Here is a 25,549-nt window from a genome sequence, read left to right as displayed (position 1 = left end):
CGCAACCAAGGTATGCCCACCAACACGTTGTGCGTGGAGTTCTGATTTAGCACTTTGAAGTCTATCATTTCAGTGACAGACAGAGATCCCTCCCCAAGTATGACTGGAAGCCTAACCGAACCCATAACTCTTACTGTCTCTCCAGTAAAACCGTAGACCTGTGCATCTTCAAAGTTCATGTCACTGTCCGGGAAACCCAATTTTTTGTATGTGCTGTAATACAAGATGTTTGCAAAGCTCCCGTTGTCCAAGAAGACTCGATGCACGTTCATTGCCCCAATAAGCATAGTTATCACCAGCGCATCGTTATGGGGATGATGTACCCATCTTGACTATCTCTCCCTGAACGTAATATCAAAAGATTCCCTTTTGAATATCTTTGGAGGTCTATCTTCCAAGCTAAAAATGTTGGTGAGTGGTGGGTGTCGCGCCTCTCTTGTATTCCTTTCCAACGCTCGATTGCTATCACTAACAAATGGATGTCCTCCGAAGATTTCCCGAATACTTCCAACCCTTTGGAACTTAACCTCCGCTGTCTTTTCAATAACCTCTGCCTGTATGGGATGCATTTCATCTTTCCCCTTGTCATCCTTCCCTCTGCATTGTTTCACCTTATCGATCCACTCTCCCAGATATCCAGCCTTGATCAATTCTTCAATTTCATCTTTTAGGTGACGACATTCGTGGGTGTCGTGGTCGGTAGACTCATGGTAATCGCAGTATTTCATCTTGTCTCTACTTTGCCACGAAGTCAAACGGTCTGGTTTCTTGAAAATTCCTCTATCCTTATTCACCTCAAAGATATGATCAATAAATGCTGTCAGCGGAGTGTAATTGCTTACCCTCTTTTCATATTTTGACGGTGGACTCCACTCTCTCCGCATGTTCACGACGTTCACCCTATTAGGGCTTCGGGAATTCCGCCGATAATCTGGACTCACGGACCTATCTCTCCTCTTAGCTCGCCCCTTGGAGTTGTGGGTGTTATCATTTTTCTTTGTCTCGGCAAGCGATTGCTCAATCGCTTTGAAAGATTCCGCCTGTGCGAGTACATCAGCTAATGACACAGGGTCCTTTCCTTGTAGGTGTTTCGAGAAATCTGTTCCCACGCGCAGACCAGCTATAAGAAGTATTTTCAGTGTCTCATCAGTTGCGCCTCTCACCAAGGTAGACTCTGCATTGAACCTTTTGAAGTATGAGGTCAAGCTTCCCCCTTCCTTCTATTTTACATTGGCCAGTATGGTAACAGGTGGCGTGTACTTTATTAAGGCCTGGAACTGAGTTAGAAACAAGGTTTTCATCTGTTCCCAAGATGTGATAACCCATGGGCCAAGTTTTTGGAACCATTATTGAGCTCCTTCTCTGAAGGTGGCTGCCAGAAGACAGCATCGTGCCAAGTCAGGTACCTGATATACATCCATCTCAATGTTGAAACGCTCCAGGAATTCCACGGGGTCGGAGTTCCCATAAAAACGCAAGTCATTAGTTGTGTTCCTGTATCCTGCAGGCAGCGGCGCTTCCCTCACAACAGCAGTGAAAGGGGATGGAGCTTGCGCAGTCGCTGTTACCCTACCTCCCTCAAGATGGTTGAGCAACCTCTTAAGATCATTCACATTAAATGTCCCTACTCCAGGAATGGTCTGAATGTTGAGTTGTTGGGGTTGCCCCACAACTTGTTGTTGTTCCCTTTGGTTACTCCCGGGTGTACCGGTGAATCTCGCCGCCCCTCGCCCTGAGGCTGCGGCTATGGTATGTTGCCATCTTGATTTTGAACATTCCCTCGCGCACGAGGTTCCTCCTGACCGCGTCTCGGCATCTCATCATTATTTTGTAAACTTTCTTAAATTTGCACGCCGTCCCGGTCATGAGGACGCGTCCTGGATCCATTGCCCGTAGCACTGTGGGAAGCTACAGGAATAATGACAGGGGATTCTTCAGTGGAGGGCACGCCATCTCTTTTTCCATTGTACGACATCCTTTCATGTTGGTATCCTATCATTCCCCATCCATTCCTTTGATAGCCTCGGCCATAATTTCCAAACCTTCCTCGTTGAGGGTCACGCTCTTGCTCGTGGTGCCACACCATATCCTCCCTTGGGTATGTAGGGGGCACACGCGTTATATCACGGGGCCTCGTTTCTCCAGCGTTTCCTTCTTTTTGCCATTCTACCAGCAACATTCTCAAATCATCGTCTCCCAATCTTATTCCAAGCCTTCTCTTTAAGGTTGAAAAATCTCTTCTTTCCTCATCTGGGTTCTGAATATCTTCCGCACGACGACGCTCGTCCATCGTACGCCCAGACCTATGCAGGTTGGGTACGACCTAATTACCGAGACGAGGCCTTTCTCTACCATCAGTTTCCTCATCGATAAGCTCCATAATAGGCTCTACATCATCAGAATATTCCAACCACCGCGGAGTGATTCGCGGGTTTTCTCCGCTAGTTTGGGCATCTTCCTCAACTATGGGTGCTTTCCCCAGGACGTGGCCACAGCGGGGAAAATGACGAACCCTTCCCGTCCTGCGGTGCTCCACCGTACTCAGCCTTGAGTGAAAATTGTTCAGAGTATCCCCATGCGGTACAGCTGCTCCAAGATATCAGCGTTGCTGATGAGAACTGGTGGCGTTCCTCCCACATCTGGAGCTCTTGGAGGATCTGCGATGTTTCTGGGCACGTAGGGTTCATGGCGAGTGTAGCCTCCCTCACCTTCTCCTTTAGATCTGCTATCACTTCTATTATAAGAACTTCCATCATGATTGTAAGACATCTTTTCCTCCCAAGATTATGATCTTAATTAGCCCCCTCCTTTTAGCGCCAATTTGTTAACAGAGGAATTTGGTAACAACAAAGATTGAGGTTTCTCGCCGGAATTAAGATCCATGACGGTGGTTCTTCGCCGGAAAATCAAGCGGTGTGTGGTGGTTTGTGGTTATTTTGGGCTGAGATTGATCGGAGTAAGTGGTGGCTCCCTTATCAACTCTCAACTTCTTACCCCTCTCGATGTGCCTACATACCCTTTATATAGGGATCAAGCCTGACGTAGTTCTTGGGGAACAAGAAATCTAATGGGCTTAGACTTCTTATTCCTAGGCACAGTAGAAACTCATCCAGAATCCATCTTCCGCTAGCTTTAAGAATGTCCAACTATGAGACCTAACCGCAAAGGCCCAAGGCTCGTCCGTAATCGTAGGATTTCACGGATAATGCATCTCTTTGCGCAAGGATAACACTCCGCTATAGCTATCTCCCTTGATTTACGGACGCAGGTATAGTCACGGTTCACCCTAAATTCCAGACGCATCCCTGTCCCCTGAATGAGGATAACCCACCTGATAGCAGGACAGGTGATCCCAAGCTCTGGGGTGCAAAGTGCAGAATGACTTCAAAGTTCTCCAACGAGGACACCCGTTGAATACAAGAACAGAGTTCTCAAAGCACACACCAAAGTTAACCTCGCAATATCTTCCGCACCCGAGTTTGACTCTAATCAATCCGCGTTTGACCCGCATTGATCCAATGCCAAATTTTGGGTATAACAATCCTATTCTACAAGATATTTTTGTAGATATTGCTTGTTTTTACATTGGATGGAAGAAAGAAGATGCTGCTAAAATAATGGAAACTTGTTATACTTTTGTCAACCGTAATATTGAAATTCTTAAGAAACGAAGTCTAATAACAATCGGTGATGAAGATAAGTTGGGGATGCATGATCTGCTTCGGGACATGGGAAAGAGAATTGCACGTAACGATTCCCCTGATGAGCATGAAAAATATAGTAGATTGTGGGTCTTAGAAGATATACACAGCGTGTTGAAGAAGCACAAGGAAATATCGATATAGGCAGCTCTATTACTATGTATACTCTTTATTAATAAGCGAAACCATGTATAATTTGGTGCTAAAAGTACCAAAATACCAAAGTACCAAATTTTGGTACTTACCTCACATAAGTTGACTTCTATTCTCTATAAACTTTGTTTTTAACATAAATCGATTTCTATTCTTTGTAAATTTTATTTTCATTTTAGTTAGTGTTCACCCAATCGCCTATTTACTTTTATAAATAAAAAAATTAAACGATTTGTAAATTATATTAAAAATTTATTAAGTTATGTTAAATTAAGTAAAATAACTTATATTTATTTTTAATTTTTGAGAAACTACAAACTACTAAGTAAACTACTAACACAAACGAACTTAAATTCTCTGTAAACTTTATTTATTTATAAATTATATTAAAAATTTATTAAGTTACGTTAAATTAAGTAAAATAACATATATTTGCTTTTGTGTTGAAAAACTATACTAACTACAAACTAAACTATTAACACGAATTGACTTCTATTCCCTGCAAACTTTATTTTCTATTTAGTTAGTGTCAATACTAGTGTCAGTTTATTTTTAAATTGGATAATATTATTTTAAAAATAATTAAGTAATATCAAATGACTTTACTCACATTTATTAATTTTTAAACTGAAATTTATTGATTTAACAATCGTATTAACACGAATTGGTTTCTATTCTCTGTAAACTTTATTTTCTATTAGTTAGTGTCAGTCTTGTGTCAGTTTACTTTTAAATTGGATAATATTTTTTTTAAAATAATTAAGTAATAGCAAATGACTTTAGTAACATCTATTAACTTTTAAACTGAAAATTATTGATTTAAAGATCATATTTGTTACTGTCCATCACGATGTTTATTTACTTTAAATTAAAAAATATATTTTAACAGTAACAAATTTATGAGCTGTATTTAGATTATATTAATTAATATTAAATTAAGTTTAATAACATCTATTTACTTTTAATTTGTAAATTATTTTTTATCGATAATTAAGTAATTTTAAATAATCTATATTAAAAAGGATATTTACAAGATAATTATCAAATAATATTAATTAATATTAAATTATCTAAAGAACAGATATTTGGTTCATAAGATAGAGATATAATTCGTTTAACAAAAATAAAATTAATATGTTAGATTTCTATATCAAGTAAATCAATGCAAAATTAGAATTATAGTGAAAAATTTCACAAATGATTCGATTCTTTTTAACCACATAACTATTTTTTGCAAGTACCAGTTTATGATTTGATATTAATATATTAATTTTAATTCGTGTTTCGCATGGGTTATTAACTATATATACTAATAAACGAAACCATGTTTAGGTCCCAAATCTTGGTACTCACTAGAAAATAATACAACTATTTTTAAAATTTTATGTAATAAAATCTGAACGGACAAAAACTAACTTATTTGTTGCTAAACATCCAAGCGTCGGTTTACTAAAATATAATCACATTAGTTTTTTTAACTACATAGTTTAACAACATTTTATCTATTATATATTTAGACTAGTTGGTAACCCGTGCAAAGCACGGGCCCAAAATTAAAAATAATAATATCACATTATTATTTGCATAAAACTGAAACTCATAATCCGTGCAAAATACAGGTCTAAATATAATATATAAATTTTTGCTAAAATATGTAGTTAAAAAATTGAAGTTAAGTGTAACTCTAAAATTTCACCGTATATTTATAGTTATGCATGCACCTAATTACTTATATAAATCTGACATGTTAACTTACTAATACGATTATTTTAAAGTAAACCGCCGCTTGGATGTTCAGCAACAAATAAAAATTGAAGGAAAAGAAAATTTACAAAGAGTAGAATTTAATTTTTGTCGGTTGAGATTTTATTACATAAAATTTTAAAAATAGTTGTATAATTTTTCTAGTGAGTGCCAAGATTTGGAACGCTTATTAGTATAGATAGTTGATAACCCGTGCGAAATACGGGGCCGAGACTAAAAATATCGAATTAGTATTTGTAGAGAATTATTCATAATTCGTGCGAAACACGAATTAAAATTAATATATTAATATCAAATATTAAATTGTTACTTGCAAAAAATAGTTATGTGGTTAAAAAGAATCGAATCAGTTATGAAATTTTCCACTATAATTCCAGTTTTGCATTGTTTTACTTGATATAGAAATCTAACATATTACTTTTATTTTTGTGAAACGAAGTCTATTTATGTTAAAAACAAAGTTTATAGAGAATAAAAGTCAACTTATGTCAGGTAAGTACCAAAATTTGGTACTTTGGTACTTTTAGCACCAAATTATACATGGTTTCGCTTATTAATAAAGAGTATAGATTTGTATTTTGCACGAATTGTAAGTCTATTATTTTTAATTTCGGGCCCTGCTTCGCACGGGTTACCAACTAGTATCCAATAATTGAATATATGATCATTTACTCTTCCTATGAATTTTGTATGAAACTATGGTCAATTGTAATATGAAATTGTTTTAAAGAAGCACAAGGTAACTTACTCTGTTTCTCCTTTTTTTTCTTACATTTAAAAGCCATTCAAGGTATCATTTCGAGCAACTATCGCTATGGCTTTGAGAATGCCCTTGATCAGGGAGTATCATTTGCAGCACAGACATTCAAAAGGATGAGTAAACTAAGATTTCTTTACCTCAATAAAGTTAATCTCACTGGAAGCTTTGAACATACATTTGAAAATTTGAGGTGGTTTTGTTGGACGCGTTTTCCTTTAAAATGTTTACCTTCTGAGTTTTATGCCCAAAAACTTGTTACCCTTGAGTTGCCTGATAGCGAAATGAGAACAATGTGGGATCCGAACATGGTTAGTACGTTTCATAAATATGTTATAACAATTTAGGTAAAATTGTCTGATTTTATTTCTTCCACCTGCACTTGTATCCACAGGTTCCACAGGTTCCAGTTCTTGAAACTTTAAATCTTAGGGGTTGCCGTAATATGGAGGAGGTTCACATATCAACTGGAAGTTTGGTAAGCCTTGTATCCTTGAATTTGGAGAATTGCAGTAACCTAAGAAGTCTTCCGGACAGTATCTGTAGCTTGAGAGCACTGGAAGTTTTAAATATTACTTGTTGCACTAGTCTAGAAGAATTACCGGATCAACTGGGGAAGATCACAAGCTTAAAAGAGCTTCATGCAGTTAATGTTAATCTGCTAAAAATGCTTCCTAGTATTGATCAGCTCTCTAACCTAGACGACCTGGATCTTAGACATTGCAATAATTTGTTGTCCATATCAGAACTTCCTCCTAATCTGAAAACGATAGAGGCTGAAAACTGTTGGGCTATAGAAAGATTACCAGACCTATCCAACCTGAAACAGTTGAAAAGGTTGAACCTTAGAAATTGTGAAGTTTTGACAAAGCTTCAAGGCTTGGAGGAAGTCACTTCTTTAGAATATCTTAATCTGTGTCTGTAAAAAACAATGTCTCGTTAAGAGGCCAAAAACAACATTCAATGTAGAACTGTAAAAGCTTAATTAGTGTTTATAAGGTACTGTATACAATCTTGGTTAATCTACAATTTGTGCCAAATGACAGGAATTACTCAGTAAAAAAGCTAACCTTTACTAAATCTTGTACTCATTTGTGTTTTTTGTTTGGCTTGTTTTTTCTTTTGCTGTCTTCCACAACAGTATACGAAGCTGATGCGCCTGCTTCTCTTCCTTCTCTCTCTGCACGTAGCCTTTTTTGCCTCTTCTTTTTGTTGTACCGGCCGCCACTTGCCATGGACCGAGAGATGAATTTAGGTAACAGAGTCGACAGTCTGAACTTAAGAAAAATGCTGTTCATGGATGCTGAACTTAAGAGTCTAGGTTTAGCAGGGTTGGATGCTAAAATCTGTAAAAACAAACAATTAAGCTAAGTGCGTGCGTTGATGTATAACACTAACAGTTGCAAAAACTAGAGAACCAGAGCATGGATTAAATAAACGCGGAATAAGAAGGATACGATAAATCCGAGGAGTCTATTAATTAAATAAACGCGGAATAAGAAGGATATCATAAATCACAGTCGCTTAAGTATCTTCTTCAAGCTTATTAGTCATTACCGCACGTTAAAGTTGTTAAAGTCACAATCCTCAAACAGAGTCAAGATATCATCTGACTCCATGTCGCTTTCATGACTGTTGACTGTTAAAGGAATCAGTCGTACGACAAAGGCCCCTTCATCATTCGTGTTAAAGAAATGAGAGAGGCAGCAGGTTTTGAGGAGATTAACAGAGGGAATAAGGACAGAAAAAATGTCAGTTGTTTTCGTGATGAGGATGAGTGAGGTGGTTTAGGAAATTGAATTTTTAAGTTGATGCATTTTGTCAGGTATGAAGTTTGTAAGCATTTAATTAGTTCTTTTGATTTTGATTATTAGTGTTGCTTGATTCTTGTTAAAATGATGTTTATTTTGTTTGTCATTATTTTCCAGTTGTATAACAGATGGTAAATAAACTAGAAGGTAACATCCATAGTAAAAATGCTTCCTAGACATAACACTTGCATCTTTATAACGAGAGGCGAAACTGATTGAGCGGAACAAGGAGGTAATAAATCCGAGTCTAGTGCATAATTGTCTCTTTAGAGCTTATTAGCCATCACCGTATGTGTGACCAAACAGCTTCCCATAATAAAACGAATTTCAGTGATGTAGCGAACTTGAACAGAGCTAAAATGTATCACCATCCACCAGTAGAGGACATTATATAACACTTGCATCTCTATGAGACCTGAAATAAATAGTTGAGCCTGTCACAGGCTATGCACTGTCTCTGTAAAAAAACAATATGTTTCTTTAAGAGGCAAAAAACAACATTCAATGTAGAACTTTAAAAGCTTAATTAGTGTATATAAGGTACTGTGAACAATCTTGGTTAATCTGCAATTTATGCCAAATGACAGGAATAATTCGTAAAAAAACTACAGTAACTTTTACTAGATCTTGTACTCATTTGTGTTTTTTGTTTGGCTTGTTTTTTCTTTTGCTGTCTTCCACAACAGTATACGAAGCTGATGCGCCTGCTTCTCTTTCTTCTCTCTCTGCACGTAGCCTTTTTTGCCTCTTCTTTTTGTTGTACCGGCCGCCACTTGCCATGGACCGAGAGATGAATTTAGGTAACAGAGTGGAGAGTCTGAACTTAAGAAAAATGCTGTTCATGGATGCTAAACTTAAGAGTCTAGGTTTAGCAGGGTTGGATGCTACAATCTGTAAAAACAAACAATTAAGCTAAGTACGTGCGTTTATGTATAACACTGACAGTTGCAAAAACTAGAGAAGCAGACTATAAATTAAATAAACGCGGTATAAGAAGGATATGGTAAATCCTAGCAGTTTATGAATTAAATAAACGCGGAATAAGAAGGATATAATAAATCAGAGTGGCTTAAGTATTATTACCGCACGTGTAAGAAACATCTTGTCATGCAGTAAAAAATTTCAATCCCTGCTAACTTCTGAACCGTGCTAATGGAGGATGGGAGAAGTTTTTTTCATGTGCAGCTATGTTTCGAGATAACCCTAAGAGAAAAGTCTATATTATATGAATATATATATATATATATAAGATTAATCAAATACAAACTAAAACTAAAATACAAACTAGAAACAAATCTAAGTCATTAGATCTATCTAATCTAATGGTCCCCCTAAATCACCCCACCCAACTACTCTGCACCCTCTCACACCCAATTTCAGCATTTCCCCTCCGTTTTTAATTTGATTTTTCCCGTCAAACCGTAAGTTTTTTTAAAAATCCGATTTCACTGTATTTTTCTACATCTCTCAACGATCGATTTGCATAACATATGTGTTATATTTCGAATTAATTTTAAAAAAAAAATTATTTGATTTCTAGTTTCTATTCTAAATTGGTTTCTATTGGAGTAGCCCCTATAAAACTTGTACACTACAAAGCGTTAATTAATTAAGATAGTTATAGATGGTAAGCAGCTAAATATTTTACGTAAACATGTGATATGTTTGAAGATAAAATAGAGTGTATTAGGAATTGTATACAACTGGAATACTAAGTTAAATGATGTGGCTAACATATGACGTCATAATGTTGGTTTACGTTTGCATATATATGCACGCGTGTCTCGTACTATGATCAGAAACTTACCATAAAAATTGTTATTTGCTAAAGTCTTGATTATAAATTGATTATCTTCTGCATATAAATTAAATAATAGCGAATGACTTTAGTAACATTTATTAACTTTTAAACTGAATATTATTGATTTAACGATCTTATTTGTTACTGATCATCACAGCGTTTATTTACTTTAAATTAAAAAACATATTTTTACAGTAACAAATTTATGAGCTATGTTTAGATTATATTAAGTAATATTAAATTTAACATCTATTTACTTTTAATTTGTAAATTAATTTTTATCGATAATTAAGTAATATTAAATAATCTATATTGAAAAGGTTAATTATATATTAATTAATATTAAATTATCTAAAGAACAGATATTTGGTTCATAAGATAGAGATATGTTAGATTTATATATCAAGTAAAACAATGCAAAACTAGAATTATAGTGGAAAATTTCATAACTGATTCGATTTTTTTTAACCACATAACTATTTTTTGCAAATAATAATTTAATATTTAATATTTGATATTAATATATTAATTTTAATTCGTGTTTCGCACGGATTATGAATAATTCTCTATAACTATTAATTCAATATTTTTAGTCTCGAACCCGTGTTTCGCACGAGTTATCAACTATCTATATTAATAAGCGTCCCAAATTTTGGTACTCACTAGAAAATTATACATCTATTTTTAAAATTTTATATAATAAAATCTCAACTGACAAAAATTAACTTCTACTCTCTATAAATTTTATTTTCCTTCAAATTTTATTTGTTGTTGAACATCCAAGCGTCGATTTACTTTAAAATAATCGTATTAGTAAGTTAACATGTCAGATTGTAAAGTTAACCAACACTTGGATGTTCAGCAACAAATAAAAATTGAAGTAAAATAAAATTTACAAAGCGTAGAAGTTAATTTTTGTCAGTTTGAGATTATATTACATAAAATTTTAAAAATAGTTGTATAATTTTCAGTGTGTACCAAGATTTGAGATAAAAACATGGTTTCGCTTATTAGTATAGATAGTTGATAGATGATAACCCGAAACACGGGGCCGAGACTAAAAATATTGAATTAATATTTGTAGAGAATTATTCATAATCTGTGCGAGACACGAATTAAAATTATATATTAATATCAAATATTAAATTGGTACTTGCAAAAATAGTTATGTGGTTAAAAAGAATCGAATGAGTTATGAAATTCTCTACTATAATTTTAGTTTTGCATTATCTTACTTGATATAGAAATCAAACATATTAGTTTTATTTTTGTGAAACAAATTGTATTTCTATCTTACGAACCAAATATCTGTTCTTTAGATAATTTAATATTAACTAATATTATTTGATAATTATCTTATAATTAGCCTTTACAATATAGTTTATTTATTATTACCTAATTATCGATAAAAAAATAATTTAAAAATTAAAAGTAAATAAAAGTTATTAAACTTAATTTAATATTACTTAATATAATCTAAATACAGCCCATAAATTTGTTATTGTTAAAATATGTTTTTAAATTTTAAGTAAATAAATGTTGTGCTGGACAGTAACATATACGATTGTTCAATCAATAATTTTTAGTTTAAAAGTTAATAAATGTTACTAAAGTTATTTGCTATTACTTAATTATTTTTAAAATAATATTATCCAATTTAAAAGTAAACTGACACTAGGATTGACACTAACTAATAGAAAATAAAGTTTATAGAGAATAGAAGTCAATTTGTGTTAATAGTTTACTTTGCGGTTGTAGTTTTTCAAAATAAAAGTAAATATATGTTATTTTACTTAATTTAACGTAATTTAATAAATTTTTAATATAATTTATAAATAAATAAAGTTTACAGAGAATATAAGTCAATTCGTGTTAGTAATTTGCAAAGAAAATAAAATTTACAAAGAATGGAAGTCGATTTGTGTTAAAAATAAATTTTATAGAGAATAGAAGTCAACTTATGTCAGGTAAGTACCAAACCAAATTACACATAGTTTCGCTTATTAATAAAGAGTATAGATAGGTCATCTCTCACGAAACAAAATATTCAGTTTGCTGTTTATTATGTTGTAGGTCTGAAGCTGAAATTATTGATAGAGTTGTTAGTATGATTTCACTCGAAACAAATCCCAAAACTTTGCCTGTTGCCGCATTTAAGGTTGGGTTGGATTCTCGAGTCAAATCTGTAACAACTTTGATTAACAGTGGCACAAATTGTGTGATTAGGATTGGTATACATGGCATGAGAGGAGTTGGTAAAAGAACTCTTGCCAAAGAAGTGTATAATCAAAATTATCAACGATTTCAAGGAAGTTGCTTTCTAGCAACTGTCAGGGAGGTTTCAGGAAGGAGTGATGGCATGGAATCTTTGCAAAAGCAACTTATTAACTGTTAGGAAAATATGGGTATAAGTCCCATATTGGTAAGTCATATTTTTAAGCATTATGACAAAAAGATGTGTGAGATATGATGATATTCTCTTAATAATGGAAATTATTATTTTCCATTAGAATTTGGCTCAAATATTATGGCATAAATTAATTTGATTTTGTTTCAGATTAATTGATATGGTGTATATCTTGATATATTTAATCTGATTTTGTTTCAGATTATTTATGGAAAAGAGTAGCGCACAAGTCTATCTACACTTATATAAACACCTCTAAGGCGTTAGGGTTAGACACACCAAAAACATATTCGCCTCTATACACAAAACCCTACCTCTCTCTCTCTGTTGGTGATAGTTTCGTTCCCGTTCAAGCTCGCTAAAGGTGCTCATTATCCGTAATGCCGCCGCTACCTCGTTTTATCCTGGGAGGCTATCGACTCACACATACGGTGAGAGGCGAAATAGCTTTAAGGAGACAGTTTCAAGTGGACTCGAGCATCTCTCTTCTGTTTATATCCTTTCTTTCTCTGTTTGATTTCGTTTACTCACGCACACACTCGTTTGATTTATATGTATTAATCACATATTGTTTTCACAATCTTAAAGCTATTTATTTTATACATCTGTGACTGATACATCTGTATCTGCTTGTTTTGTTGAGTAACAGATCGATGAAGAACCAAACTGTGGTTAAAGCTGGAAACGTGACGGTTGATCCCAATGCATAGATCGCTGGATCTGATAGAGTTCACCAGCAGGCGATTAACCCTAACGCACAGATCATAGGATCTGATGGGGGTCAAACACCTGTTGGACATGTGCCTTCGGGACATGTGCCTGTGGGGCACACTGTCATTGGACAGTTTAGTGTTCCTCTTGGACAGATATCGGCAGGATTCACTCCTCCGATTATACCTGCGGTGCCTACTGGTATGCATACACCTGTAGTACAGACGCATGTACCATTTGTTCCACCTGTGGTGCCTGCTGCACCTGTAATGCCAACTGTGTCTACTGCACATGCTGAAAAACCTGAGATGTTTAACGGAACGAACTTCAAACATTGGCAACAAAAGATGCACTTTTATCTGACCACGTTGCATATGGATCGTTTCTTTAAAGAAGAACCATCGTTACTCACTGCTGAGAGTAACGTGCAGACTGTGTATGTTGCTGATGCTTGGAAGTACTCCGACTACATCTGTCGGACCTATGTGCTAAATTATTTGTCTGACTCGTTGTATAACGTGTAAAGCACGAAGACAACAGCTAAGGCCTTATGGGAGTCACTTGACCATAAGTATAAAACCGAGGACGCTGGGGAAAAGAAGTGGATTGTTGGCCGCTTTCTTGATTATAAGATGACAGACTCTAAGACTGTGGTCAGTCAGGTGCAGGAACTGCAGGTGATCATTCATGACATTCATGCTGAGAGAATGGTCATAAGTGAGCCTTTCCAAGTCACTGCTGTTATTGAAAAGCTTCCACCTGGATGGAAAGATATCAAGAACTACCTTAAGCACAAGCGAAAGGAGATGTCTATGGAGGATCTTATTGTTAGACTTCGTATTGAAGAAGACAACAGAGGGTCCGAGAAGAATGTTAATGTTGCCACTGAGAAGGAAAATATGGTGGAGCATGCTCAAAGCTCCAAGCCCAAGAAGACTAGTTCTGGTAAAGGGGCAAAGCTGGCACCCAAGGAAGGGATTTTGAAGTCGAAATTTCAAGGGAAGTGCTACAACTGTGATAAGGTTGGTCATAGGTCTTCTGACTGCAAGAAGCCCAAGAAGCCCAACAAGAAGAAAGAAGCAAACATGGTTGATAATATCTCCAAGAAGATGGGTGATATAGACCTCTGTGCTACGGTCTCTGAAGTGAACCTGGTCGGTTCTAATCCGCGTGAATGATGGATTGATACTGGTGCTACTAGGCATGTTTGCTCAGACAAGGCGATTTTCTCTAGCCTCAAAGCTTCCAATGCTGGTGAGAAGCTCTACATGGGGAATTCAGCAACTTCTACCATTGAGGGTGAAGGCACGGTGATCCTGAAGATGACCTCTGGGAAGAATCTAACTTTGAAGAATGTACTTTATATGCCTAATATTCGCAAGAACCTTGTGTCTGGTTCTCTGTTGAATAAGCATGGCTTTCACATTGTAATAGAGTCAGATAAAGTTATTTTGTCTAAGAGTGGTATGTTTGTAGGAAAGGGTTATTAAACCGATGGGCTTTTTAAGCTCAATGTGATGTCCGTAAAGGACGATAATGAAATGAAGAATTCTTCTGCTTACTTGCTTGAGTCTCCTAATTTATGGCATGCTATATTAGGACATGTAAATTACGACACTTTATGACGTTTAAATGCAAAAGAATACATACCAAAACTCACTATTGATTCAAAACATAAGTGTGAGACTTGTGTTGAGGCAAAATTAACGAGATCATCATTTAAACGTGTGGAAAGGAACACCAAAGTGTTAGACCTAATACATAGCGACATATGTGATTCAAAATTTGCTCCAACAAGAGGAGGAAACAAGTATTTTATTACATTCATTGATGATTGTACAAAATACTGCTATGTATCTTTGTTGAAAAGCAAAGATGAAGTTATAGATAAATTTAAAATCTATAAAGAAGAAGTTGAGACACAATAAATTGAGAAAATCAAAACGATACGAAGTGATCGTGGAGGTGAACATGTTGAACCATTTGGGGAATTCTGTTCATAACATGATATAATCTATGAGGTCACTGCACCATACTCCCCTCAATTAAATGGTGTGGCTGAGAGGAAGAATCACACTCTGAAAGAGATGATGAATGCGATGTTGTTAAGCTCTGAGCTTCCACAATTGATGTGGGGAGAAGCCATCTTAAGCGCAAATAATATTTTAAATATTACGATGCGCAAGAATAAGGATGTAAGCCCTTATGAAATATGGAAGAAAAAGCAACCAAGTTACCAACACCTAAAAGTGTGGGGGTGCCTTGCAAAGGTACTGATCCCTACACCGAAGAAGGTGAAGATAGGTCCTAAGATTGTGGATTGTATCTTCATCGGATATCCTCCACACAGTACTGCATATCGGTTTCTTGTTCATGAATCCAAGATTCCTGACATTCAAAAGAATACAATAATGGAATCAAGGAATGCCTCATTCTTTGAGACGATGTTTCCCTGTAATCCAGGAAACCAACAACCTACGACGTCTAAACGATCTCATGAGTCTGTAGATGACAATAATGAGAGTGACGAAAGTAAAGACGAAAATATGGGGTAGTGAGAAGGAGCAAAAGACAACGAACGGAAAAATCCTATGGGTCTGATTTTATGACCTATTTGCTCGAAGAAGGTGACCCGAAAACCTATAAGGAGGCGGTTACCTCACCTGATGGGACTATGTGGAAAGAGGCCATCAAGAATGAAGTTGATTCAATTATGCAGAATCATACTTTGGAATTAGTGGACTTGCCAACTGGTTGCAAACCATTAGGTAGCAAGTGGGTTTTCAAGAAGAAGTTGAAAATGGATGGCACTATCGATAAGTACAAGGATAGACATGTAATTAAAGGATACAAACAACAAAAAGGCCTTGATTACTTGGATACATATTCTCTTGTAACGAGAATAACATCCATAAGAATGACGTTTGCTATCGCTGCAATGCGTAATCTAACTGTACATCAAATGGATGTGAAAATAGCTTTCCTAAATGGAGACATAGATGAGGAAATCTATATGGAACAACCTGAAGGGTTTGTCGTCCCTGGACAAGAAATTAAAGTCTGTAGATTGGTGAAATCATTGTATGGTTTGAAGCAAGCGCCTATGAAATGGCATGAAAAATTTGATGAGGTCGTGCTGGCCAATGGCTTCAAAATCAATGAATGTGATAGTTGTGCCTAATACAAAGATAACAAGAGTGGCTATGTCATGATGACACTATATGTACATGATCTACTTTGAGAAATCTAGGACACCTCTGGATATGACTTTGCACCTATCCAAGAATAAAGGTGTAGTTGTTTCCCAATTGGAATACTCGAGGATAATTGGTAGTTTGATGTACCTCATGAGTTGTACTAGACCAGACATTGCATACTCAATTAGCAAGTTGAGTAGGTTTACGAGTAATCCAGGAGCTGATCATTGGAAAGCGATCATAAGGGTACTAAGGTACTTGAGGGGAACTCGAGACTATGGACTGCACTATGGCAGATACCCAGCAGTATTAGAAGGATATACTGAAGGAAATTGGATATCTAGCAAGAAAGCACTTAAGTCTACGAGTGGCTATGTGTTTATATTAGCTGGAGCGGCAATATCATGGAAATCCTCAAAACAAACGGTGATAACTCATTCCACGATGGAAGTTGAGTTTGTGGCACTAGATAAATGCGCCGAAGAGGCTGAATATCTAAGCCAATTTCTGGAAGATATTCCAAGATGACCAAAGCCTGTAACTGCAATAGGGATTCACTATGATAGTCAATCTGCTATTGGAAGAGCACAGAGCACGACGTATAATGAAAAGTCTCGTCATATACGACGACGGCACCGTTCCATTAGACAATTGATCTGAACCGGAATTATCACTATTGACTATATACCGTCAAAATATAATATCGCGGATTCACTAACCAAAGGGTTATCAAGAGAAGTGGTTGAGAAATCATCGAGAGGGATGGGCCTTAAGCCTATTGCTTAACGGGATCATGGTGGATACCCAACCATTGCTGACTGGAGATCCCAAGAACTTGGTTCAATGGGACAACTAAATCATGATGACCAAATCACTGTGGGGGTAACCCCTGGCCTGTTCCTATGATGAGGAAACAGTGAGACCCGTAAGGTACGAGGTTAAGCTTTGAGCTTTTAATGATCTTTGATGAATACATGGAGTTCAGGAGTGAACACATGGAATTCAGTTGAGTAAACGCGGGTTACTCTATAAGATAAAGATCACCTATGTGGGAGAGAAGTGGGGTTGCTTCAAAGGAGAATTGCGAGGCACAATTCTTTAGAAACTCCTGCAGAACCAGGACGATGTTCCATGGCCAAAATGGACATACTCATGAGAGCTGAACGAGTCAGAAATGATATAGTGATAAGTATATCATCATTTACACAAACGGTCGAATAGTTCAAGGACAAGCACGTCTACTGTCTACCAGTAAAGTCGGTATGCTTACTCGAGCGAAGGTTCAATGAGCATTCTCTACCTATCGTATGTTATATCTGATCGAAGAAACTATCACCAAGTCAAGCCTTGTGTCTGTCTGTCTGTTTGTCTGGTGTGTGCTACTAAGATCACTAATCTCACCATGTGGGGGTTTGTTGGAAAATATGGGTATAAGTCCCATATTGGTAAGTCATATTTTTTAGCATTATGACAAAAAGATGTGTGAGATATGATGATATTCTCTTAATAATGGAAATTATTATTTTCCATTAGAATTTGGCTCAAATATTATGTCATAAATTAATTTGATTTTGTTTCAGATTAATTGATATGGTGTATGTCTTGATATATTTAATCTGATTCTGTTTCAGATTATTTATGGAAAAGAGTAGCGCACAAGTCTATCTACATCTATATAAACACCTCTAAGGCGTTAGGGTTAGACACATCAAAAACATATTCGCCTCTAAACACAAAACCCTACCTCTCTCTCTCTCTCTCTCTCTCTCTCTCTCTCTCTGTTGGTGATAGTTTCGTTCCCGTTCAAGCTCGCTGAAGGTACTTGTTATCCGTAACGCCGCCGCTACCTCGTTTTATCCTGGGAGACTATCGACTCACACATACGGTGAGAGGCGAAATAGCTTTAAGGAGATAGTTTCAACTGGACTCGAGGATCTCTCTTCTGTTTATATCCTTTCTTTCTCTGTTTAATTTCGTTTACTCACGCACACACTCGTTTAATTTATATGTATTAATCACAGATTGTTTTCACATTAACAATGTTCTTAAGCGCAAGGACATTACTATTGACAATGCTGACCAAGAAATAGAGTTGATAAAGGCTAGAATTTGTTCGATAAAAGTCCTTGTTGTTATTGATGATTTAGACAAGCTAGAACCACTAAAATATTTAGAAGGGTCATTTGCTTTGGGGAGCGTTGTCATAATAACAACGAGATACGAAGATCTATTGGATAAAATTCAAGTAAAAGCAAAATACAAGGTAAATCAAATGGATGAAGATGATTCGCTCCAACTTTTTACCCAACATGCATTCAGAAAAGATGGAATACCAGACACATTCACTGAATTGTCCAATAAAGTTCTAAAACATGCCGGAGGGCTTTCATTAGCTCTTCGGATTTTCGGTTCGACCTTGCATGCAAAATTAGAGAATAAATGGGAATGGTTCATTGAACAGTTGAAGGAAGCTCCTATTAAAGATATCGAGAAAAACCTAATGATCAGCTTTGATGCGTTGAAATCAGGCGCTGACACTAGTCTGCGAAAAATTTTCCTAGATATTGCCTTGTTGTGGATACCTGAAGATACAAAAACTATGTTGAATAATCACAAGGTAATATCATAGTAATTCTTTTAGTATAATGGTTAATCTTGATTAATATAATTATTTTATATTTTAAATACAAAACTATTTAAATATTTATTTTCAGCTTTACACCTATTTTTGGTGCCCATTTTGTTTGGATAAGGCAGCCAACTCTGTAGCACCTTTTCTTTCTACTAAATTTATTTATTATACATTGGTCATCAACATATCATTACTATCAATGTATGCATGTAATTTATTTCTTCATGATATATCTGTTAGGGAACAGACGCAATTCATGCTATCATCTGATTTCCTGGTTGGCGCCACAATAAGGAAAATGAGATAGTTATTGATGCCGAATCATTCAAAATGATGAGTAGATTAAAATTTTTGTACCTGAACAATGCAAATCTCGCCGGAAGCTTTGAACAAATATTTGAAGATTTGAGTATTGTCCTCTTGAATGTTTACCTTCTAAATTTTGCCCACAAAAACTGGTTGAACTGCATTTGTGTTACAGCAAATTGAGAACAATGGGGGAAGAAAACATGGTTGGTACTCTGATTTTTGTATCTTATATATATGAGAATTTGCACAAACACTTATGATTTAATTTCTCACGGTTGCACTCAGTTTTACAGGTTTTTGAAAAAATGAAGATTTTAAGGTTGCGGAGCTCTCCAAATTTAACCACAACACCAGACTTCAATAGATTCCCGTGGCTTGAAACTTTAGATCTTATGGTGAGGCTTGTATTCATGAATCTGGTATGTGGTATATAAGAATCAAAAAATGGATAAAATATTAAAAAAGGGGTGAAAGCAAAAGTTTGTAAAACTGAAAAGGGTGAAACAAAGTATCCCTAAGATGTTTTCCTTATTAATTAATAATAAAACTGTTTAAATGATTCCATTTTATTATTTAAATAGAAAATAAAAAAGAATTGTACGAAAAATAGAAAAATCATAATTATAATATAATTTCAATCTATATTTTGTTAAAAAATAGCATAGAACTCTACATGAAAGAGAAATAAGGGGTGAAACCAAAATACGGTGTAACTGTACTAAGATAAAACCAAGTACTCTATCAATAAATAATTTAGAGTTCTACGAAAATAGAATTGTAATCATATTACGGTTTGAACAATTTTATTATTTTCTAGTGGTGAAACCAAAATATAGTTTTTATAATATTCATTCCATTTTATTAAAATGAAATTCGACCAACAAATTAAAAAATTCTAAATTAAAAAATTCTAATTTAGACACATGGCCAATTTACTTGGTCGTGTTATATATTTTTCGAAACCTATTTAGTTGAGCCAATATATAAACTTATTTATTTTAAAATATAATTAAAAATAGGATTCAAACCTATAAAAATAATAAAAAATAATGGCTTATAAAAATTTAAAAAAGAGTAAAAATAATATATAAGAAATTATAAGTCATATATGAATAAAAAAGGATAAAAATAATACATTATAACATGAATCGTAAAAGTTGAAACCAAAAGGTGGTGAAGCTAAAAAATAAGTGAAATCAAAGTATCACTTAAAAATAGGTTTCGTTTATTAATAAAGAAAATCGGGTAAAAAATTACATATAGAATTATAAGTCATATAGGAATCAAAAAAGAAACAAATACACTTAGAGTTATAACATGAATCATAAAAACTGAAAACAAAAGGTGATAAAATCAAAAAATAAATGAAAACAAAGTATCACTTAAAAAGTTTATTAATAAAGAAAAATGGGTAAAAATAATATACATAGAATTGTAAGTCATATAGGAATCAAAAGCACTTACAGTTATAATATGGATCATAAAAAGTGAAATCAAAATGTGGTGGTACCAAAAATAAGTGAAACTAACGTAACACTTAAAAAGAGCAGAAAAGAGGTTTCGCTTATTAATAATTGAAGTAATATATTACATTTTTCTGAGCTTCGGTTATTGCAGAACTAGCAGATGTTTCGTGGCCTTCTTCCCACTCTTTTTTATATTTGTTTGAATTGGTGCATCATATATGCTCGTTGTTCTTGTTATATGTTTGAAGGTAGCTATGTAGTTACTCTCACTACTTGTCAACCTAAAGTGGCAACTCAGCTCCATCCAAATCCACAATTTAAATGGAGCGATGACAGGATTGAATTAACAATATGATGTATAAATCCGAGATTACAATGTTAAGAGAGCATGACAGCAGCATTGTCAATGTTGAAGATGAAAGAAGCAAGTCCTCTGTCAATGATCAGTATGATGGTTTTAAAGTGAAAGTGCAGAAACAATACAGTTTAATTATCTGCAATGGAAAACTTCTCTCCTCCTTTTATTGCATAAAGAAACGATTACATATATAACTATTGAGAACTAGAAATCTACAAACCAGGAGAACATTCCCTGGTTTTTCTGTCCATCATCAACTACACTCCTAAACACACTCAACTTCCTAAAGACCAGTTCCTAATCCAACGTACACTTAGCTGTTGGTTTATTCAAACACAAAACAAATAAAACACATATATGTTTAGATTAAAATAAATCCCAACATACTCCCCCTTAATCTAAACATCTTCAAGTTTCCTGACTCCAAGCAGACTCCGCATCTTTTCGAATTTTGCTGCAGCCAATGCCTTGGTCAGAATATCGGCCCTTTGCTCATTCATGTTAACATGCTTAATAATAACCAAACCCTGCTCAACACAATTACGAATGAAATGGTATCTCAGATCAATATGTTTGCTCCTTCCGTGGAAAACAGGATTGCGTGCCAAGTCTACAGCAGATCTATTGTCGATGTACAACACAACTGGACCTGTTTTGACATCAGTAATGTGACTAAGGACTCGTTGCAACCACACGGCTTGACATGCTGCAGCAGTGGCTGCCATAAACTCCGCCTCACAAGACGACAGAGCAACACACCTTTGCTTTTGTGAGACCCAAGTGATCAAATTTTCATCCAAGTAAAATGCCATACCACCTGTGCTCTTCCTATCGTCCAAGCTTCCAGCTAGATCACTGTCTGAGAATCCTGACAGAATATAATTCCCTCGCCCTTTTGTATAAAACAGCCCGTATGTCAGAGTTCCCTTTACATAACGAAAAATACGTTTTACTACATTTAGGTGTAATTCCGTGGGTCATTCCATATACCGACTAACCATTCCCACGGCATACGCTATGTCTGGTCGTGTATGGACTAAGTAGCGTAAACCACCCACTATACTCTTGTAATAGGTTGAGTTTACTGGACTACCTGTTTCGTCTGCATACAACTGCAACTTGTGCTCCATCGGATACTTAACAGAGTTACAGTCTCCCATTCCTGCTCGTTCCAGTACTTTCATGGCATAACTCGATTGTTTAATCTCGATGAAATCAGGACCTTGAAAGACCTCCAGTCCCAGATAATAAGACAACTTGCCAAGGTCAGACATGTCGAATTCACGACTCATCTCCCCCTTGAATTTGACAATGGCTGACAATTTTGAGCCCGTAATGATCAAGTCATCCACATAAACACCAACAAGCAAACAGTCTTGACCAGTACGTTTAGTGTAAACGGCATGCTCAAATGGGCACTTTGTGAAACCCAAATGCATTAAACACTGATTTAATCTAGAGTACCATACCCTAGGTGCTTGACGTAAACCGTAAAGAGCTTTCAGAAGGCGATACACCTGATGCTCGGAACCTTGCTTCACATAACCTTTGGGTTGAGAGACATAAACTTCTTCTAAGAGTACACCATTTAGAAAAGCAGATTTAACATCGAGATGGTGAACTTCCCAAGTGTTTTTAGCTGCTAATGCCAATAATAACCGAACGGTTTCCAATCGAGTGACCGGGGCAAACACTTCATCAAAATCGACTCCTTATTTCTGAACATAACCCTTTGCTACCAACCGAGCTTTATGCTTTGTCACTTCCCCATTTTGATCCTTCTTTAATTTAAAAATCCACTTCAGATCGATTGCTTTATGTCCCGCTGGTAAGTTGGTGAGTTTCCAGGTGTTATTTTTTTCAAGGGAACTGATTTCCTTGTCCATGGCATCCTTCCACACATGTTCCTTGACTGCTTGTTCAAAACAAACGGGTTCATCAATTCCCATCAACAGAAGTTCTTCCTCGAGCTCGATGGCAGTCGTGGTACTGTAAATATCACGGAGGGGACGAAATCGTCGTGGCGTTGTGCTATCATCATATGTATCTCTTATGTCTGTATTATCTCTCATACTAGTTTCTTGGACTGGTGTGGCTTGCGTTGGTGGCTCAGTCATAGCAGTTTCTAAGGGCTCGTCTCCTGTTTCTGCTGCAAAACCATCCAGGACGAATGTCTGAGTTGTTGCAGTCATGTCTGATGCCCAGTCCCAACTGTCATGCTCATTGAAAACTACATCTCGACTGATATGCACACTCCGTGAGACGGGATCATAAAGACGGTATGCCTTGGTGCCAGGCTCGCGACCAAGGTGAATCACTAATTTACTTCTAGCATCAAGTTTCGTTGTGTGGGTAGTGGGAATCTTCATATAAGCAGTACATCCAAAAACTTTCAGATTCTCGACACTTGGTTTTCGATTGTACCATGCCTCATGTGGGGTGATGGTAGACATTGAACGTGTGGGTAATTTATTCAGAATATGGACTGCATGACGCACCGCTTCTCCCCAATAATACGATGGCATCTTTCGTTCAGACAAGAGACTCCTGGCCATGGCCACCACTGTTCGATTACGGCGTTCTACAACACCATTTTGTTGAGGTGTATAGGGTGTCGTATAGTGCCTGGTTATACCCTGTCCTTCACAAAAATTCTGAAATTTTCTCGAACAAAATTCCCCTCCTCGATCAGTTCTCAAGACTTTTATGCTCCGTGTTGTCCCATTTTCAACTGCTAGTTTAAACGTTTTGAATTTACTTAAGGCCTCATCTTTTGTTTTAAGCATATATACCCACATCATCCTTGTAAAATCATCAACAACTAACATAAAATAGCGATTACCCGCTGGTGTAGCAGGAGTAATAGGGCCGCATAGATCCATATGAATCAATTCTAAAGCACTTAAAGCAGAAAAATCAGATTTTGAGGGAAAAGACCTACGCGTCTGCTTCGACATAATGCAGCCATGACAATGTTCCTCTGGTTTTCTGATAACGGGCATCCCATATGCCATTCGATTCTTTGACATTAATTGCATGGCATGAAAATTTACGTGTCTGAGCCGTTGATGCCACAACCATGCTTCTTTTGCATCCTTTGTCAATAAACACTGCTGCTGTGCCTCTTCAATGTGAATTTTGTATAATCGATTTCCAGATCGCTTAACCTGCATCAACATTCTCCCACAACTATCATAGACCCACAAATTTTCACCGTCTATAACCACTCTATTTCCTTCTTCTGAAAGTTGTCCAAGGCTTATGATGTTACTCTGAAGTGTGGGAATAAAGTATACCCCCTGTAAAATTCTTGTTTCACCATTCTTGCACACAATTCGAATTGACCCCTTTCCTTCAATTTTCACCAATGATCCATCTCCAAATTTCACCTCGCCTTTCACCGTTCTGTCCAAATTTTTGAATTTTTCTCTATGTCCTGTCATGTAATTGCTAGCCCCGTTGTCGAGGTACCATGTGTTTTCCTCCACCTCTTTACTGTGGGTTATGCCCTTCTCCTCAGTGAAAGCTAGTATGCTGTTATCACACATAGCCATGAGCAATGCAGGCTCATTGTCATTTGTCTGAGTCAGGTTTACCTCGTCCCTTTGTTGTCTTGATCTCACTGGTTTACGGCATTCTGCTGCGAAATGTCCGTAGCCACCACAGTTAAAGCACTTCACTTGGCTTCTATCTCGCACAATGCGATTATCTCGCACACGATAGTCCCTTCCACCTCCTGAAGAACTACCTTTACCAGACCGATTCAGCCATTCTTCTCTCGTCAACAAGAGCTTCTTGTCACCATTCTCTTTCTTCTGCCATTCCTCCTCAGTTAACATTAGAACATGTCCCTCACCACTGTCTGTTGAACCTTGTAATCGTTCTTCATGAGCCCGAAGCGATCCAACCACCTCTTCTACTGACATAGAATCCAAGTTCCCAAATTGTTCAATGGCTGAAGCAATTTGCAGGAACTTGGTTGGAACAGCTCTCAATAGTTTCTTCACTACTTGTCCTTCACCAATTTGTTCTCCCAATGCCCGGATGTTCGTTACCAGCCCATTGAGTCTCATGCAGAAATCCTCTATTTGCTCAGATTCTTTCATCTTTATTGCCTCAAACTCCGATCTGAGGGTCTGTGCTTTTGCTTGCTTCACCTTATCCGACCCCTGGTATAAAGTTTTGATCGCCTCCCAGGCTTGTTTAGATGTCTTTTTCTCTGCAAGTGCCAAGAGTACGTCATCTGGAATTCCCTGATAGATTAGAGTCATTGCCCGTTTGTCCATCTTCTCCTCAGGTGCAGCCTTAGGATCTTTAGGTTCAATTGCATCCCACACCCCATATGCTTGCATAAATACTTTCATCTTTTGAGCCCACACAGTGTGATTTGATTTTGTCAGCATTGGACAGCTTAGACTGAAAGAACTCTCTTTGCTTTTACTCGTCTCCATCTCTCAAATTTCTCGTATGATCTTTGCTCTG

The 25,549-nt window shown here is 36.3% G+C and overlaps 2 protein-coding genes across 4 annotated transcripts in view; both read left to right on the top strand.

Moving 5' to 3' along the window:
• LOC141697183 (TMV resistance protein N-like) overlaps nucleotides 1–25,549 on the top strand; it is a 261,701-nt gene that overhangs the window by 173,415 nt on the left and 62,737 nt on the right. The gene's annotated exons all lie outside the window — the stretch shown is intronic.
• LOC141696484 (disease resistance protein Roq1) lies at nucleotides 15,906–18,931 on the top strand. Its single transcript, XM_074500618.1, has 2 exons — nucleotides 15,906–16,047; nucleotides 18,324–18,931. Exons 1-2 carry the CDS (start codon nucleotides 15,906–15,908, stop codon nucleotides 18,929–18,931), a joined length of 750 nt encoding a protein of 249 aa, XP_074356719.1.

The sequence above is a fragment of the Apium graveolens genome, chromosome 11 (assembly GCF_009905375.1).
Source record: "Apium graveolens cultivar Ventura chromosome 11, ASM990537v1, whole genome shotgun sequence".
Classification (NCBI taxonomy): domain Eukaryota; kingdom Viridiplantae; phylum Streptophyta; class Magnoliopsida; order Apiales; family Apiaceae; genus Apium; species Apium graveolens.
This window is presented reverse-complemented; position numbering and strand designations above follow the sequence as displayed.